This window comes from Hyperolius riggenbachi, chromosome 3, assembly GCF_040937935.1.
Source record: "Hyperolius riggenbachi isolate aHypRig1 chromosome 3, aHypRig1.pri, whole genome shotgun sequence".
Lineage (NCBI taxonomy): Eukaryota > Metazoa > Chordata > Amphibia > Anura > Hyperoliidae > Hyperolius > Hyperolius riggenbachi.
The window spans coordinates 334720237-334740908 of record NC_090648.1 but is presented as its reverse complement, the minus strand read 5'-3'; the positions used below and the strand labels follow the sequence as shown (position 1 = coordinate 334740908).

The 20672-nt window shown below is 44.5% G+C and overlaps 1 protein-coding gene across 1 annotated transcript in view; it reads left to right on the top strand.

Moving 5' to 3' along the window:
- Nucleotides 1-20672, top strand: part of LOC137562326 (dynein axonemal heavy chain 3-like) — a 1996682-nt gene that overhangs the window by 1937157 nt on the left and 38853 nt on the right. Inside the window, exons 72-73 of the mRNA XM_068273663.1 lie at nucleotides 11177-11314; nucleotides 17622-17882. Coding sequence (XP_068129764.1) covers nucleotides 11177-11314; nucleotides 17622-17882 — 399 coding nt within the window. The remainder of the gene's footprint in view (nucleotides 1-11176; nucleotides 11315-17621; nucleotides 17883-20672) is intronic.

Here is a 20672-nt window from a genome sequence, read left to right as displayed (position 1 = left end):
CAGATATGCCCAGAAAATACATTTAATCATGTCGGCATATATGCCCAGAAAATACATTCAATCATGTCGGCAGACATGCCCAGAAAATACGTGCAATCATGTCGGCAGATATGCCCAGAAAATACATTCAATCATGTCGGCAGATATGCCCAGAAAATACGAGCAATCATGTCGGCAGGTATGCCCAGAAAATACGTGCAATGATGTCGGCAGATATGCCCAGAAAATACGTGCAATCATGTCGGCAGATTTGCCCAGAAAATATGTGCAATCATGTCGGCAGATATGCCCAGAAAATACGTGCAATCATGTCGGCAGATATGCCCAGAAAATACGTGCAATCATGTCGGGAGATATGCCCAGAAAATACGTGCAATCATGTCGGCAGATTTGCCCAGAAAACACATGCAATCATGTAGCAAATTTGCCCAGAACATACATGCAATCATGTGGCAGACCTGCCCAGAATATACATGCAATCATGTGGCAGACCTGCCCAGAACATACACCTACTAATATAAATAAGAAAAAAAACCATTTACTCACCTGCAGCAGCAGACCTCCTGTCCCAGCCTCCATCCGGCGCGTAGCTCCCATGGGTGGTTGGGTGGATAGGTAGCCTGGTGGGTGAGTGGGTAGGTAGCCTAGTGGGTAGGTAGGTAGGCAGCCTGGTGGGTGGGTAGGTAGGCAGCCCTTAGCCGGGTGGGTAGGTAGCCTGGTGGGTGGCTGGGTAGCCGGGTGGATAGGTAGCCTGGTGGGTGGCTGGGTAGCCGGGTGGGTAGGTAGCCTGGTGGGTGGGTGGGTGGGTAGGTAGCCAGGTGGGTGGGTAGGTAGGTAGCCTGGTGGGTCTCTAGGTAGGTAGCCTGGTGGGTTGGTAGGTAGCCGGGTGGGTAGGTAGCCTGGTGGGTGGGTAGGTAGCTGGGTGGGTGGTTAGGTAGCCAGGTAGGTGTGTAGGTAGCCGGGTGGGTGTGTAGGTAGCCGGGTAGGTAGCCGGGTGGGTAGGTAGCCGGCAGGGTGGTTAGGTAGCCAGGTAGGTAGCTGGGTAGATAGCCGGGTGGGTAGGTAGCCGGGTAGGTAGGTAGGTAGCCTGGTGGGTGGGTAGGTGCCGGGTGGGTGTGTAGGTAGCCAGGTGGGTGGTTAGGTAGCCGGGTAGGTAGCCGGGTGGGTGGGTAGGAAGCCGGGTGGGTGGCTAGGTAGCCAGGTGGGTAGGTAGCCGGCAGGGTGGTTAGGTAGTCGGGTAGGTAGCCAGGTGGGTGGTTAGGTAGCTGGGTAGGTAGGTAGCCGGGTGGGTGGTTAGGTAGCCGGGTAGGTAGCTGGGTGGGTGGGTAGCCGGGTGGGTGGTTAGGTAGCCGGGTAGGTAGCCGGGTGGGTAGGTAGCCGGGTGGGTGGTTAGGTAGCCGGGTAGGTAGCCGGTTGGGTGGTTAGGTAGCCGGGTAGGTAGCCGGGTGGGTGTGTAGGTAGCCGGGTGGGTGGTTAGGTAGCCGGGTGGGTGGTTAGGTAGCCGGGTAGGTAGCCGGCAGGGTGGTTAGGTAGCCGGGTAGGTAGCCGGGTGGGTAGGTAGCCGGGTGGGTGGTTAGGTAGCTGGGTAGGTAGCCGGTTGGGTGTGTAGGTAGCCGGGTGGGTGGTTAGGTAGCCGGGTGGGTGGTTAGGTAGCCGGGTAGGTAGCCGGCAGGGTGGTTAGGTAGCCGGGTAGGTAGCCGGGTGGGTGGGTAGCTGGGTGGGTGGTTAGGTAGCCGGGTGGGTAGGTAGCCGGGTGGGTAGGTAGCCGGGTGGGTAGGTAGCCGGGTAGGTAGCCGGGTGGGTGTGTAGGTTGCCGGGTGGGTAGGTAGCCGGGTGGGTGTGTAGGTAGCCGGGTAGGTAGCCGGGTGGGTGTATAGGTAGCCGGGTGGGTGGTTAGGTAGCCGGGTAGGTAGGTAGCCGGGTGGGTAGGTAGCTGGCAGGGTGGTTAGGTAGCCGGGTAGGTAGCCGGGTGGGTAGGTAGCCGAGTGGGTGGTTAGGTAGCTGGGTAGGTAGGTAGCCGGGTGGGTGGTTAGGTAGCCGGGTAGGTAGCCGGGTGGGTGGATAGCCGGGTGGGTGGTTAGGTAGCCGGGTAGGTAGCCGGGTGGGTAGGTAGCCCGGGTGGGTGGTTAGGTAGCCGGGTAGGTAGCCGGGTGGGTGTGTAGGTTGCCGGGTGGGTAGGTAGCCAGGTGGGTGTGTAGGTAGCTGGGTAGGTAGCCGGGTGGGTGTGTAGGTAGCCGGGTGAGTAGGTAGCCGGGTGGGTGGTTAGGTAGCCGGGTAGGTAGCCGGGTGGGTAGGTAGCCGGGTGGATAGGTAGCTGGGTGGGTAGGTAGGTAGGTAGCCGGGTGGGTGGGTAGCTATCTGGGTGGGGGGCCCGACTCCTATCCTCCCTCCCTCCCTCACCTCGGGGGGCCCCCCTCCCGGTATGCGCGGCAGGAGAGCGGAAAATACAGGAAGTCTCCGGGGCTCCAGCAGACGCTAGAGGCCCAGCCGCTTGGTCTCCGATATGTCTCCAAGTTGGAGACATATCGGAGACCAAGCGGCTGGGCCTCTAGCGTCTGCTGGAGCCCCGGAGACTTCCTGTATTTTCCGCTCTCCCACCGCTTGAGGGGGGGCCGCGAGGCATGAGGGGGGGGGCCCGAGGTGAGGGGGGGAGGAGTCGGGGCCCCCCAGGTTAAAAAAAAAAAGTACAATAAAAAAAAAAAACAGCAATACTTAATGGGCCTCTGAAGCAACGGAACTTCAGGGGCCCTCGTGCGGCGGCACGGCCTGCACGGCCGTATGTCCGCCACTGGTGGGATCTATCTGTCTATCTATCTATCTATCTATCTATCTATCTATCTATGCATATATTGTAATATAACCCAAAACCATTAGTTTTGCTAAAGTGGGGCTATAAGTACCCATAGCTAGGCAGGCCTCTTTTGGTGTCCACATATAGTAATGTTCTCTACTTTTTATTAAGTATGACTATGACTATTTTTGCTATTACAAGCAATCAAAGTGCCATCAGACAATGATCAAAAGTGATCAAAAGATTTCTAACCATTTCAAGAGATATACTGTAACAGTCACATGAGTAGTACACATTATTGTTTTTTAGAGCCTGATTCCCTATACTGCAGTAAAGTTACATTTACCGGGAGTGCATGGTAATTTTACTGCTAAGCCCCTTTTACAATAAGGGCCTGTTTCCACTAGTGCTGTGCACCGCGGCTGCGAGACGCGCGGCGGCACTTCCTGGTCTGCAGGAACGCTGATGAATCCCATAAGCCGTGCCATGCACGGCTATGGGATTCGCAGCCTCTCGCACGGAAACTGATGCCAATGTTGGCTGAATCGCTAACATAAGCGATTCAGGTGGCGGCCCCACTATGTCCTAAGGCAGCGTTTCCCTGCGCAATTTCCCTGTGGGGAAACTCTGCGGATTTGGCCCGGTTTCCGCACTAGTGGAAACGGGCCCTTAATCAATTGCTCTCAGTTATAATTGAAAGAAAACTGATTTTCAAAGTAAGTACCATGTTTTCCTATGGCACCTTTCACACTTAACGCGTTTTAACTGAAATCTTTTTCACAATGCCCTGCTATGGAAAAAACGGTTACTAACGCACACCTAACGCACACCAACTGATTAAGTGTAAATGGGCCCTAACTATCGCCAGGGAAGCACCAACACCTAACCCATTAGCATCACGCATATTACTGGGTTAATGCACATGTTGCCATGGTTACACGTGACTTAATGCATGTTACCATAGCAATGGTATGTGCTTGTCGCTAATGGGTTAATGGCGGTGCTCCCCCCCTGCACTAGTAACAGTAATTGCTGTGCACTCCCTGGTTTCAAATGAAAGCTGTTAGTCCCAGGGTTGGGAAATAATAAGACAGAAGTATAATAAAAAAGTATCATCGTTTTTAACAACTCATTCCATAAACATGTGTTAGTTGTTCCTGTTTATGCCATTCTTGGGGAGATCTCCCCTAAAATACTTACAGACAGGAACAAGGGACAGTCATAAAAGTCTAAAATAAAGTAGTTCTTGAACTAGTCCTTACAAAGATCTGAGCTGTTCATTCTAAACATTCTAATCAAATTATCCATTTTTCCCAGAAACTGCCAACCACTGTGTTGAAAACTGCTGTATCTTGAAAACAGTCTGTATTTTGCTGGATAATTATATAGAACTGGACAAAACTTCCCGCCTGGCCGAACTATTTTTTTATCCAAGGTTTTTTTCTCACTTGTCACTAGCCTGCGCTCTATTTGGGCAGACATCAACATTTTGTTGAACTTGCCTTAAGTTGTATAATGGTTTTATTAAAGTGGACCTGAACTCAGAACTTCCTCTCTGCGCTAAAAAAAAAAAGCAACAGCATAATAACCTTCAAAGGAAAAACATTTCTTTGTTACAGCTGTTAGAAATCTTTCAATACATTTGCAGTGTGTCTTCTTCCTGCTCACATGGAAGCAGACATTGGGTTAACATCCTGTATTTACAAATTAGCTGCTCTGCTGGGGCTACCCAGGTTCCTGATCTGACACAGCTGAGAGATTAAATCATACTTGTGATTAGTCACAGATGAGGAGGGATTAGACAAGCTAAACTCTCTAAATACATACTGGGTAAACTTCTCTCTGTCTTCCTTTTGTTCAGATCCACTTTAATTAGGAAGATATTGAAAGGTTTATAGTTACAGGGATATTTCATTATGTTTTTTAACAATCCTATCTGTGAAAATGCAGATGAAATAATACCCAGAAATCCATGGATTCCTGCATGTACATCTCTGCATATTATATTCTTTACCAGGCAGCTTTCCCGAAGACAATGTTCAAAAGGAAACAAGGAGTCTTATGTGACCTTAGCACAGAATAAAAACTGTCTGTAAGAAATGGGAGTAGGGAGCATTTTTGGAAAATCTCACATAGAGCTTAACTTCTCCGGAACCTACTGTTCTTTTATTATTCTGGGAGATCTTAATGCTATTGCAAAGGTCACTCAGTGTGCGAGAATTCTTCGCTTTCCTGCCTCGAGAAATCACTTGAGAGGAGGAAGTTACTAGGAGACACAAACTGCTTAGTTACATTATAAGCAAAGGTTTTCTTAGTAAAATATATTATATAACTGCAGCAGGTATAAGAAGAAAATTACCTTTTTTTTGTTTAGTTTCTCTATTCTTAATAAACAAAAACAAAAAAGGTTAGTATAAACTAAAATCCCATTTATGCTTCCAGATTTACCGTGCATGGGCGTCTAGGGGAAGTTTGACAAAGTCGTCTCAAAGGAGACCTGTCACGAGACAAGTATGCGAGCTGACATTGTTGACCTCTCCCTATGAGGATGCTAGTTGCCTGGCTGCATTGCCGGCTGTCATGCTTGGAATAATTGACCTAGAAGAAGATCAGGTGCTCTCACTTTAACTTATGAGTCTTTTATTTATAAAGCACTGAAGTAAAATGGTTATCATGAAAGGAGGAGAATAAGCCTTTTAAAATGGGGGTTAGCAATCGGAATCAACATGTTTGTTACCAGGACGATTCTTTTTTTAGAATATATTCCTATGAAAGACTGTACATTGAGTTGCAAAGCACAGTCATTTCCAGTGCAAAAAAAAGTGCAGCATGGAAGCCATTTATCAAAATGAAAGGCAAAGGCATCTACTGTTTGCAAAGTGTGGCACAGCAATGTCTTGGCATGGTGCACTATGCTGCACTGAAGAAGCGAGTATGGTCCAGAGTAAAATGATTCCATTCTGCACCATGCACTGTGTGCTGCATTGAAATGCAACTCATAGTTCTTAAATTGAGATGTGTGAATGGATCTATAAAGCACTGTAAAGCTCTTGTAAAGAACTGTTAGGTCCTAAGCTCACTAGCAGACACACTCCCTCACAGTTCAACTGTGCTCTCAAACCCTGCTGTCAGTATCCTGTACAGAATCAGCGGCTGGGGGTGACAAGTGGCCCATACATATCAACTTCTTAGTACAAATGCAGTCAGAAGGGGTGGTAAGAGAGTGTTAATGTGTGATCAGGGAGGGAGGAGTTGGAGCACCTCTCTCAGTCAAGCTTTAAAGAGAACCCGAGGTGGGTTTGAAGAATATTATCTGCATACAGAGGCTGGATCTGCCTATACAGCCCAGCCTCTGTTGCTATCCCAAACCCCCCTAAGGTCCCCCTGCACTCTGCAATCCCTCATAAATCACAGCCAGGCTGCTGACAAACAGCTTGTCAGAGCTGGCTGTGTTTATCTCTATAGTGTCAGTCTGCTGCTCTCCCCGCCTCCTGCAGAACTCCTGTCCCCGCCTCATCCCTTCCCTCCCTGCTGATTGGAGGGAAGGGATGGGGGCAGGGACCGGAGCTATGCAGGAGGCGGGGGAGCAGCTGAGACTGACACTACAGATGTAATCACAGCCTCACAGCACAGCTGTGATTTATGAGGGATTGCAGAGTGCAGGGGGACCTTAGTGGGGTTTGGGATAGCAACAGAGGCTGGGCTGTATAGGCAGATCCAGCCTCTGTATGCAGATAACATTCTTTAAACACACCTCGGGTTCTCTTTAAGCAGCCTGATGGGGTTGACAGGGTATATTGGGCCACCTGAAGTGTGAGCATGAGCAAGCAATCAAGTTCTGATGGATGGGAGGATGGTAAACTTAAGGGTCTTTTTTTTTTTTTTTTTGGTGCTGAGGCATACTGAAGTCCATGTAACACAGACAATACACTACCGAAACATGCCAATGTGAAACGCTACTAGAGTCTGTTTAAATTTACATGCATAAATATTTATCAATGACACTGACTTAGCGGTGGGGGAGTGATTTTTGTACTAGTCCAACTTACTAAGGTGATGGAGGAATTTTATATAGGCAACCTTTTTCAAGTAGTGACACATCACGTTAAATGGTCAGATTACACACTGCTGCTGGCACAGTTGAAGCTGCTATTCAGTGGCTGTTACTGCTGCTAGCACACTGGTCACTGCTAATCAGTAGATGTGGCTGCTAATCAGTGGATGTTGCTGCTATCACAGGGGTGGCTGCTTATCAGTGGCTGTTGCTGCTGCTGCCACAGTGGCTGCTGCTGCCACAGTGGCTGCTGCTGGAACAGTGGTGGGTGCTATTATAATGCTTGCTAATGTAAATGTGTGGAGAGAGGTGCTTCACTCTCCAAATCAGGAAACTGCCTGCCAAAAGTCGCCACACCCTTTCAATATAAACTAAAATAACTTGTCAGCTCATGCCAAACAAAATATCATTCAAATAAGTTGTACATAATTAACTTAACTCGAAACGCCCAAATTTTAGAATTTCAAGCTTTATCGCCATAAAGCAATACTGTGTTTCTTACCTTAGTTTCAGTATGTATACACTATATTGTATACAGTAATACTGTAAAGCAATATTGGGTTTCTTGCCTTAGTTTCAGTATGTATATACTAGGGATGGGACGACGAATCCGGCGAATCCACGAATCCCTCGAATATTAGGAAATATTCGAGATTCGTGGACTCGAATCCCGACGCCATTTTCCGCTCGCCGAATCCCGACGCTGCATCGCCGCGCATCCGCCGCTTCCCCCACTCGCAAGTGTCCTCCTCCCGCTCCCCGCAGCCTCCTCCGCTCGCCCGCCGCATAAATAAGAAGCAGCAGCCTCTCTCACCTCCAGCGTGGAGCCCGGACTCCGGAGCGGCAGACCTCCTGCAGACTTCCTTATTCCCCCTAGTGACTGGCTCTTACTACGTCATCAGTAAGAGCCGGTCAGGCGGCCACTAGGGGGAACTAGGAAGTGAAGTCTGCTGCACTGCACTCCACGCTGGAGGTGAGAGGCTGCTTCTGCTTATTTATGCAGGGGGGCGAGCGGAGGAGGCTGCGGGGAGGAGGAGGATATGACCCAGCTACCTACTGCAGTGTAGGTAAGGTAGCCCACCCAGCCTGCTAACTATACTGATCCCCCCAGCCTGCTACCTATACTGAGCCCCCCAGCCTGCTACCTACACTGAGCCCCCCAGCCTGCTACCTATACTGAACCCCCCATAGCCTGCTACCTATACTGATCCCCCCAGCCTGCTACCTACACTGAGCCCCCCAGCCTGCTACCTATACTGAGCCCCCAGCCTGCTACCTATACTGAGCCCCCCAGCCTGCTACCTATACTGAGCCCCCCAGCCTGTTACCTACACTGAGCCCCCCAGCCTGCTACCTATACTGAGCCCCCCAGCCTGCTACCTATACTGAGCCCCCATAGCCTGCTACCTATACTGAGCCCCCCAGCCTGCTACCTACACTGAGCCCCCCAGCCTGCTACCTACACTGAGCCCCCCAGCCTGCTACCTACACTGAGCCCCCCAGCCTGCTACCTACACTGAGCCCCCCAGCCTGCTACCTACACTGAGCCCCCCAGCCTGCTACCTATACTGAGCCCCCAGCCTGCTACCTATACTGAGCCCCCCAGCCTGCTACCTACACTGAGCCCCCCAGCCTGCTACCTATACTGAGCCCCCCAGCCTGCTACCTATACTGATCCCCCCAGCCTGTTACCTACACTGACCTCCTCAGCCTGCTACCTACACTGAGCCCCCCAGCCTGCTACCTACACTGAGCCCCCCAGCCTGCTACCTACACTGAGCCCCCCAGCCTGCTACCTATACTGAGCCCCCCAGCCTGCTACCTATACTGAGCCCCCCAGCCTGCTACCTATACTGATCCCCCCAGCCTGCTACCTATACTGATCCCCCCAGCCTGTTACCTACACTGAGCCCCCCAGCCTGCTACCTATACTGAGCCCCCCAGCCTGCTACCTATACTGAGCCCCCCAGCCTGCTACCTATACTGATCCCCCCATAGCCTGCTACCTATACTGATCCCCCCAGCCTGCTACCTATACTGAGCCCCCCAGCCTGCTACCTATACTGATCCCCCCAGCCTGTTACCTACACTGAGCCCCCCAGCCTGCTACCTATACTGAGCCCCCCAGCCTGCTACCTATACTGAGCCCCCCAGCCTGCTACCTATACTGAGCCCCCATAGCCTGCTACCTATACTGAGCTCCCCATACCCTGCTACCTATACTGAGCCCCCCATAGCCTGCTACCTATACTGATCCCCCCATAGCTTGCTACCTATACTGATCCCCCCATAGCCTGCTACCTATACTGATCCCCCTATAGCCTGCTACCTATACTGGATCCCCCTATAGCCTGCTACCTATACTGAAGCCCCCCATAGTGTGCTACCTATACTGAAGCCCCCCATAGCCTGCTACCTATACTGAAGCCCCCATAGCCTGCTACCTATACTGAAGCCCCCCATTCCCTGCTGCCTATACTGAAGGCCCCTATACCCTGCTGCCTATACTGAAGCCCCCTATACCCTGCTGCCTATACTGAAGCCCCCCATTCCCTGCTCCCTATACTGAAGGCCCCTATACCCTGCTGCCTATACTGAAGGCCCCTATACCCTGCTGCTTATACTGAAGGCCCCTATACCCTGCTGCCTATACTGAAGGCCCCTATACCCTGCTGCCTATACTGAAGGCCCCTATACCCTGCTGCCTATACTGAAGGCCCCTATACCCTGCGGCCTATACTGAAGGCCCCTATACCCTGCGGCCTATACTGAAGGCCACTATACCCTGCGGCCTATACTGAAGGCCACTATACCCTGCTGCCTATACTGAAGGCCACTATACCCTGCTGCCTATAATGAAGGCCACTATACCCTGCAACCTATAATGAAGGCCACTATACCCTGCAACCTATACTGAATGCCCCTATACCTTGCAACCTATAGGGAAGGCCCCTATACCTTGTTAGCTATACTGAAGACACCTTTACCTAGCTACCTATACTGCGGGCACCTATTCCTGGGTACCTATACTGCGGGCAACTATACCATGGATCGCACAATTCTTATGTGCAGGATTCGTTAGATTCGGGATTCGAAAGGTTCGAGATATTCGAGAACCTTTTTAGATTCGGATCCGGATTCGGATTCGAAGAAATTGTGGATTCGTCCCATCCCTAGTATATACTATAGTATCTTATACAATAAAATGGAAGTGTCCCTGCGTCATCAACTGAATGGTTGTGTGTCCCTGGCTTTTTTGCACTGAGCATGTGCGCAGCCAGGTCAGTTAGGACACAGGGCCGAACCTGACAGTTTGCTGTCTGTGGTTCACAGAGGTTTTCATTGCATTGTGGGAAATAACTGCTTTTTCCAACTGTCAAGCAAGCAGCTCCCTGTGTGCATATACTTCAGACAGTGGTGGGGAACAAGCAAGCAGGACACGTATGTGCGCGCATTTCGGGGGGGGGGGGGTATCGGCTGTGACCTAGCGCCCATTTTTTAATGGACGGGCCTTTTTACTAGTCTAGCAATAGGAAGATTGGACACTGAACACTTAGTCACAAGGACTCTGTTTTCATGTATGTACAACAGTACAACCAAACATAACGTTTAATGAGACATAATTGAGAGTTAATGTGTTCCCTAATGACTATACATACAGAAAAGAGTGCTTAACATGCACACCTGAAAGTGGATGTACACAAATCCAGTCTCCCCCAAAAAATTGTATTTTGCTTGAATATATCCAGCCAGCAAACTTGGATTTGTGTGGATACCCAAGTGTCTCAACAACCTGATTATTCTTATATTAAAACGTTTTATATTTATAGGAACTCAATTCTATAAATGTCAGTCATACTGTGCATCCAAAAAATCCAACATGTTTCATTCCTCCTAGTGGGGACTTCTTCAGGGTAGCAAATACTTTTACAGAGTAATCACAATCATGTATTTCTGCAAACAGAAAAGGCCCAAGTCTGAGCTTTAGACTGAGTTTCAGTATGTTTTGCTTGTACAATGCTTTAAAGGTTATGTATAGATAAGGTGTTAATAAAAAAAAAAAAATTTACAAAAACAGGTTTGTGATTGGTTGTGAATTATTATTATTAATTTTTTTATTGAAACATCTAATAAAAACATGAGTGATATACATTGTCAATTGATATACTTATGATTGTTTCATACTTCAGGAAATTAACTTGTAAATCTATGAGACTTATCATTACTCTTAAGTGTTTGATTGCCATATTCAATTAGTGCTTGTTTGTTGTAAAATGTTTGCCTGGAATCTGTACACTTTCATGCTTGTTTTCTTTCACTTCTCATTGCAGGTTTGGAAAAAGCTGTTGTTTGGTTTGTGCTTCTTTCATGCACTTGTTCAAGAGAGACGGACCTATGGATCTCTTGGCTGGAACATACCATACGAATTCAATGACTCTGACCTGAAAATAAGTGCTAAGCAAATTCAGGTACGCAAAGGCTATCACATATATTCTATATGCTGTATACAAAATGTAACAAAAGAAGATAGTTGAAGTTGTAAGATCAAATTACTTCTTTTCTTCTCATGATTTATTTAAAACTGAGTTGTTCTACTATGTACATAGAACCATGCATGCAGTATTAATACTTGCAGTGTCTGACCACTATGGACAGAAACCGATTATGACTGTGCTACACAGTAAAATAGTTGGATCTGCACCCCAGGCTTTAACCCCCTCGTGACTTCCTAACACTGATCGGCAACGGGAGGGTGGCAGCCCCAGGATGCCTAACACCAATTAGCGTCAACTCCTGGGGTGGGGTTTTGCAGGGGATCGCACGCGCCGATGCTCCTCTCCGTCATCAGTCTGCCAGCAGCGATCACTGCTAGGAAACTGGTCGATGGTGAAACTGCCGTCTATTTACATTGTACAGCGCTGTGATCTACGGCAGCAATGTACTGGGGATATCCGTGACACTCGCCTGTCCCCTGGAGAGGCTCAGAGAGCGATTGGCTCTCATAGGCTGATGCCTATGAGAGCCGATCGCTGTGACTAGCTGGTGGGGGGAGGGAGGGGAGATATAAAAATAAATAAAAAATAAAAATACATGCTTGTTTTTATCCAAATCAAGCAGCAGCGATCAGAGCCCACCAACAGAAAGCTATGTTGGAGGGCAGAAAAGGGGTGGTTAAAAGCAATTGTGAAATCAGAAAATAACTATATTTTAGCAATCAGGCAGAAGCCACTCAGTGATGTATGTATATAGTGGCAAAGGTTGTTGTCACCTAAATAAAACAATGACTTTGTTTTACTGATCCACATAGTTGTCACCTGGTTTGCTATGTCTAAATCTACCATACTCACAAAGCACTTGCAGAGATTTTTAGTAGGGCCACAAAGGCCCAGGTCCTGGGTGGCTTCTGTACAAGGAGGCCGCTGGACATGAATGAGGGATTGCTGCACGCATAAGAGAAAGCAGCTAATTAAATATGGAGTGAAATGTTAAACAACACATTGCAGAAGGGAGCTGCTGCCCAAGGAAGGTATACATGAAAGAGAGGGGCTGCTGTACATGGATATTACACATGAAAGAGGGGGGTGCACATGGAATGCAACTGCTGTACACGGAAGTGGAGCCTGGGACAATTGTCCAGGTGGCATTGAAAACTATATCCAATCATGAACACATGTACATACTCTCGATTTGAATGCCTACCAGAAACACTTTCTTTATTACAGATCTAGAATAACTGTGTCCAGGTTTACCGACATCCAATCAAACTGACTCTCGGTTATCTTAGAGTCCTAATATTTTACCATATGTATATTAAATATAATAATACATTATTATTTAATGGAAGTCCTGATTTTTTTATGTAGATAGTAAGCAGAAGTATATTATGGTAGAATCAATTTAAAGTGTAACTCCAGGCACAAAAAAGGGCACTGCTTTCATTTTGGCCCTTGGTAAAATGTATTTGTTTTCACCTCCTCCTGCTATTATTTTCTAAAAACTACTGATCATTGCTGTTGAGTTATGATCACTGACCCTAAACACCTCTTCTGCAACTTCTGAATTAGCAGGTCAGCAGAATGATTTACACAATAATTTGCTTTTATTTGATAATATGCAACTCCCTTGTGTAGAAACAGGGGCACAACTAGGGGGGCAGCCCCTGCAACTGCAGGGGGGGGGCAGAGGTGTGGGAGGTCCCCAACTACTAACCTTGCCTAAAGTATTGTTGGAGGGGGGCATAATTTGCAAAAACGTAATATGGAAAAATATTTAACGAATGCCAAAAAGGAAGACGTGAGCTTCGACTCAAAAGTATAGTGAAATGTAGCAAACCACCAAGTCCTACTAACATCCCAATGAAACCTAAATATTCATTTGTTTTCTGACCAGTACTCCAGTCTGCCAGTTTAAGAAAATATATGAATGCATCATTTCCTTAGTCTGGTAGTTGGCATCAGCATATCCTCTGTAACCATATCTGCTTCATAGCTGCATCCCCCCTATGTCTAGTGGTTATGATCTTGTACTCTGCAAAGAATGATCCTAATATCACTTGCATGCTCTGGGTACTGGACATTTGCCTGAGCAGAGAGGATCTAAATGGTTCCATAGCACTGGTGTAATACCCCTTTGTTCCAGTCTGGTATGGCTTGTTTCTGGTTTCTGATATCTTTTCTTCTGCCATGAACTTCCCCCAAGAGAGTTCCCCTCTATGCCACCTGCCCAGACCTTTGGGCTTTTCCTGGATTCAGGTGCTCTTATTTGGCTCACAAACAATATACTACATGTAAAAAAATATGTTTTTCTATAAATGCTATTATCTCACACGTTATCTTGAAAATTCCTTCCATCTTCTTACCTTTCTTCGGTCAGATAAAGTAGAAACACTTAAATAAATGAGCATTCCTGGGGATAATTTACTTTGAATAAACGTTGATCAAAGAGTACCTATTGGAGAGTAAATGTTTCCCAGTAAAGTGGATTGATGTTAATGCATAAGCCTTATATTTATAAACTCAGTGTTGTGGAAGAAAATCACTAGGAAAAGACAGCTGTATTATTTTTATCATGTTATTGCTGAAAAGTTGTCATGTTAAAGACTGCAATATAATTTAGATTTTCTTTGCTTTATCATTTATTATTTTATTTACATCAGAACAGGTATTTCGCTTAATCTAAGTGAAAGGCTAAGGCATATTCAAACAGGTGTAAAGAATATCTATCTATCTATCTATCTATCTATCTATCTATCTATCTATCTATCTAATTTTTGTCCTGTTAGTTTAAATTTTTTGCACCTAATATTAGTACATATATATTGTTAAACATTGCCATCTGGTGGATAACACATTTGCTGCATGGAGAAAATTTAGGCTGTACGCAAAAAGCAAATGATTCTATTTTTTAGTGAATTCAATGGTGAATTAAATATATAATACGAATGTAAAATATTGTAAAGCAATGTGGATGTAAAATGCTAGCATCTACACAGACTTAATTACAAATGTAAAGGATTATAGGCGGCAACTAATAACAATTGTCCATAAAGGCAATGATTTGTTTTTTACAATCCATACAAATTAAGGCAAATGTTAGCACTGACAAAACAGACCTTGGTAGGTGGCATTCTGTTGATGAAGCAATGAGTAACCTTTATATCAAATGCTTGCCAATGTTGGCATTCATAACATATTTTTCTAACTCATTTAACTAATTTGAATCTGTTCACAAATCTGTAGAGCACAGACATCTCACACGGGTAGCAACGTCAAACCACACACATACACAAGCAGGGAGATTTCAAATACAATGTTATATATGTTTGTATTACATAGCATTGAATAAAAGCACCCAAGAAAGTGGCAGGTACGCTGAGGGATTCTTCCCTATCCTTAATTCCACATCTATGTTGTGAGGTGATTTTCTGTCTTGCATAATTATTCCCTATGAGGCAGCTCAGTTTCTGGCGGCGTGACCCGCGTCTCCATTTTGACGCATGGTTCGCTTCCGCTCAAACACTCCAGGCCATGAGTATTTCCATTTCCGCCTACTTCAACGAGCATGTGCGCGTGCGCTGGGACATGACTCCATGGCAACGCAAGCCTAAAACAGTCTATTTAAACTTATGTGTGCATGCCAGTGACTCACCTGATGAAGGCCTGGATACGACGAAATGGGTGGTGACATCACTGGCACACGGAAGTCCACCGACCACCAGGGGAGTCTGCGTTTCAGCACCACCCAGACCACCACTGCTGCTGGCCACAGTGGACGGACGTTTGCTGGGCAAGTTGCCCAAGAGATGCTCGTTTACTATTGGCTTCCAGTAAGTGTTTGTTTACTGCTTGTCAATTTATTAAAACATTGCACTACGGAGTGTTCCTCCTTTGTTTGGTTTACTCTCCGCATATTTTCAACCTGGATAACTATGTTGCTACTTTTTAATTTTTTTCACTTGGCAAATGTGTCAAGTGCATTGGAAAAACAAACAAATAGATGGAGTCATCATTTAGTTATGTACAGGAGATTAGAACTGAAGCAAATAATTTGGATGCATGCTCCTTGGTTTAAATTGGGCACCACCTTAGAGACCTATACACAATTGCGATGCATGCCATCACCTGGCACTCAACTGTCTAAGTGGCAATGCTTAAAGACAACACAGGGTGAATATCGTATAAGGTTAGGTATTATTTTACGTAGAGTTGCTGTTAGTAGAGAGGCTAGGGAGATGTAACAGTTAGGGTTGGAAAGTTGCATACAAATATCAGGAAGAAAATTACTTTCGGGAGAGGTTATGTATTAAGAATGAACTAACTTTAGGGAATGGGGCTTACATTAATGGTTATGTTCGCATTTAGCATTAGAAAGAAGGGAATCCTTTTGACCTTTGGCATGATTGCAAGTTACCTGAGTAATTAAGGTTAAACACATGCACCTTCTCTAGGCAGATGGCTTACATCCCTATAGGAGTCAAGAAATTATGTTCTAAAGTATCATAATGGAACCTTAGCCCCAAGATTTGAATTGCACTGTCAATGCAAATATTAATACTTGCACTAGACAACTTGTATGTAACAGTCATTTATCTCTGGATAATGCACTGTGTCTTTTGTGTTTCCTGTAATACTGTCACTGTAATTTCTGTTTCATATTTAAAGTAAAGTTTCAAAAGAAGAGAATCCTTTAGCAATAGTTGACAAAAAGACACAATTAAAACCCAGATAAAAGTACTGTGGCAAAGTCAATACTAGAATATCAGAGCACATAAACAATATTCTAACTATTGGCATCACCTGCTGTCCAAACTAACTTGTATACGAATCAAACTTGCAGAGCTAGAATGTCTCGGCACATAAATGGTGTTGAGTCTTTTGTTTTTCATCTGTCACTTCTTTTTCTTTTACACCTTTCTTAGGGCTGGTGCACACCAAGTGCGCTTATGAACGCTTTTTAAAATGCTTGCGCTTTGAAAAGCGCTTGGCTAATGTATTTGAATGGGATGGAGCACACTAGAGCGATGAGCTTTTTTCCCAAACGCAAGTCCTGCTGCATTTTTGCTGATTTATGAGGCGATTCAGCCTCAATGCTAAGTATAGGGAAGTGGAAAATCGCTCTGAAAAGCGCTAGAACAGAGCGATTTTCTAAGAGTTTTTGTTACAGAAGCTGTTCAGTTACAGCTCTATTGTAACAAAAAATAAAAAAACGCTACACAAAAACGCTCCAAAAAACGTTAGGCATGATTAGAAATTCGTGAGGCACATGCTTAGAGTTGCCTAGAAAAATCACTTCAAAAAGAGCTAAGTGTTTGCGATTATGCTAGCGTTTTTTGATGTGCACTGGCCCCTACTTCTTATTTATATGTTGTATGTATATTCTCCATCTTCCCTGAGCCCCAGAAGAAGCATCTTTTGAGGTTCCCACTGAGGCTCCAAATTAAACCACTAGTTGAACCAATAAGAGTCATGCTGGTTCTTATTGGTCCATTAAGAATCAGGTCGCTATCTAAACATGTAAACCTGTACCTGAGGCGACATGTTACATGATGAGATAAACCTGTATCTACAGTGCAAAACATATTAACCAGTCTGTTTTGATTTTTTTTATATTGCTGCCTGAAAGAGTTAATTTTCAGGCATGCAAGTGACAGCTTGTTGTTGGTACCTTGTCGGGAATATAGTAAACCTCACCGATAAGCAAAATACGGCCATACTGGCAGAATACAACTTCTGAGTGTAGAGGAGAGAGAGGCCAAAAGTTTATGTATTTTAACCCTGGGATACTTAATAGGCTGCCATTGAGCTGAGACAATAAAACATTCAATCTACGTCATAAATGTTTAAATATGAAATAAAACTAGGGGATATTCAAAAAAGTCATTTTAGGAGTAGGAGGACAAGTCCAATTGTTTATTTATCTCATCAATTTATTTTCACCTCGGGTTTGCTTTAAGTCCTGTACAGAAAGTTATTTACAATGAATTTTGGAAGCTTATACCCTCCAATTATAAACAATTTTGCAACCTAGATGTTATTGTTTCTATGACTAGTAGAATGCCAGCTCTGCTGTGAGTATTTTGAGTGCAGAGGGTTAATGATCGTTTGTTGCCAGCAAAACAAGTTTGCTGCTTTTTATTCTACCGGTTTCATATTGTTATTCTTTCTATAGGAAATAAGCAGGAATATGTTAATTAAAACAATACATTTTGGCATCCTATTGTAGGTGCAGTATAATTACTGAGTTAATTAAAACTAATCTATTTTCTATGCGTTGTAGAGGTTCATCAATGACTATGCACAGACCCCACTAGAGGCTCTCATTTATCTTACTGGGGAGTGCAACTATGGAGGAAGAGTAACAGATGAGCACGACAGGCGGCTTCTCTTAAGCTTGCTAGACACTTTTCTTTGTGAAGCTGTAATTACTGAAGATGATTACACATTTTCTCCCAGTGGAAAATACTTTGCTCCAAAGAATGGTACCCATGACACTTATATGGAATACATAAAAAGCCTTCCTCTCAACGCTGATCCAGAGGTATGTGCTCACACAACAAGCCTTATTAGAGGCTAAGGAACATTACTGCGTATTAATAGAAACAGCCTTGTAAAAGTCATTTACTTATTAGTACTAATTAAAATTCATTTTCAAATAGGTTTGTCAAAGTTTACTCCACTTTTCAAATTAATTTCAGAGAAACAGCCTCACGCTGCACTTTCATATATTCTATTTACCGAGACTAATTTGCATCTTCACACTTTTATTATTAGATTTGTCTTTAATCTTGAATAATGTTGCTGAAGTTCAGTATATAATTATATGACACGTACATGTATTTTGTTAATTTATACTGTAAGTATAAATTAATTAATTAGGTATGTGTGAAATTCATGATTTTCTATCTGCCAACATTTACACAAAATAATACATCAAATAAAATTCTAAGGCATATGCATTGAAGGCAATGGGGAAACAAGAAACACTGGTTGAGGAGCATCAATGGAGAGCTTTGATATCTGTCCTCGTGACTCCCCAACGGTGCATGTTTTTCAGGCAACCTCACCTAGGCACAGGTGGGGTAATTAGTGACTCAGCTAGGTGGATTCCATGTAGCTGAGACAATAACTACACCACCTGTGCATAGGTCAGGAGAAGAGCTTTTAGAAACACTGTAGACTTGGAAGTCACTGCCCACTGTGCTGAGTCCAATATCACTTTACTAAAAGTTGAGAGATTTAAAAAGAAATTAAAAAAAAATGTAGCTTCTAACAATCAATACTAACGAGTTCTATGAGACCTCAAAGTTGCTGTGGTTAATGGAATCTGACAGATTTTGATAGATTAAGCAGTTTTATGTGAAAATCTTCCACCATGTTATTATTTATTTAACAAAAATGAAACCAAAATGGAGAAGCCGTGTGTGAAAAACTAAATACAACCTATAGACAAGTAAATAAGCAGAGGAGCCAAGTAGTATAAAAGTCACTTAAGACCTGTTTAAAAAAAAGACATAAGGGTGGACTTACCGCCAAATGGCAGATGCTGTATGTGTTGTTTTTTTTTTAATTGGAAAAATTAATAATTTCAGTTGTGACGTGCTTCAAAGCACATATTAAGTGTAATTCCTGATGTTTTATTCTTATGCATGTACGAGAATCTATACATTGCTTATGGTGTCAAGGATATTTGAAGTTGTTAAATAAATTGCAAAGTGAGAAGCTAAAACATAGAAGAGAGATCAAGAAATGATTGATATTCGCCATGTAATTTGTTCATATTGTTTGATCCACAAACAGCCAGCACTACATCTTCTTTACCACTTGAAAACAAGAAAAAGACAGACAGTACTAACTGCCATTATCTATAACCACACCCCTTACAATGTGATAGGATAAAAGGTTGTTTTTTGTATACATATACATATGCACAGAGGGAGATACTGGTTGATTGGAAGTTGGAAACCGACAGTATTTCCTGCAATGCAACAAGGTTCACAGACACTGTCAGGACCTAGGGTCTGACATCACACTTTGGGAGGGGTTTTACCTGAATATCAGCCATACAGACCCCCCCCCCCCCTTCCTAGATAATATATCATCTATTCTTAAAAAGGTAAAGATTTCTCATGGTAAAAGGGGGTATCAGCTACTGATTGGGATGATGTTCAATCCTTAGTTACAGTTCCTCTTTAAGTTTTAAGAATTGTAAGCACTGTTCTATTGTATGAATTCTTGTTGTAAAGGTTGACAGCTGTAGGATAATGAAAGTTGTAACATATAATTTAGTGTGTATTTTTATGGCTCTCAGATACTTCTTAGTTCTTGCATGAAGAAGTTTGTATGTGTCACAAAATGCGTCACAACTGTAGCTATCACTGTATTTTTGACTCACTTTTTCTTCTCCAAAAGTGGAGAAAAAAAAGTCACTGCATCTTATAGTCCAAATGCAGAGAGTTCCTGACTTGTGAACGCCTGCCATTTGGGGTACAGTTGGGGTCTCCCTGTACTGTGCCCATGCAGAGGAGGACACAGGGGGACAAATGGAGGACACAGGGGGGCACAAAGTAGGACACAAGGAGGACAAAGGTGGACACATGGGGGACACAGGAGCACACAAGGGGTCAGAGGAGGGCTTAGGGAGACACAAGAGGTACAAGGGGGCATGAGGTACAAAGAGGGCATAATCCACAATATGCCCCTTAACCACTTAACCCCCGCCCGTACGAATTTCTCCGTCCCTTTTTCCATCCTTTCACCCCCAGGGACGGAGAAATCCGTACTTTCCGCGCTCCCCCCGCTGCCCGCGCTCCTGCTCGCTCTAGCGCGCACTCCCGCGGGTAAACACGCCGCCCGACCGGAGATCAATGAACGGGTAAATCCATTCGTGTTCGTTGATCTAAGCCCCGCAATGATCCGCTGCTTTGCCGATAAGCAGCGCGATCATTGTGAAAAAAAAAACTTACCCAGCCTCCAAGTACTTCCTCCAAGAGTCCTTCCGGTCGCATTAAACAAAAAGTTACTGTTGCCATCTTGTGGCCAAATAGTAAAACTACACCCTACACATTTTTCACATACAAATTCATTACTTATATACAAAAAATTAACTCATTACCTCCCACACTCCCCATTTTTTTTTTTTTGCAATTAAAAAAAATTAAAAAATTTACAATGAAAAAAAGTACATAAATAGTTACCTTAGGGACTGAACTTTTAAATTTTTTATGTCAGGAGGGTACAACACTGTTACTTTATAAACTATAGGCTTGTAATTAGGGATGAACGCAAAACTGAAAAAAATGCACCTTTATTTCCAAATAAAATATTGGCG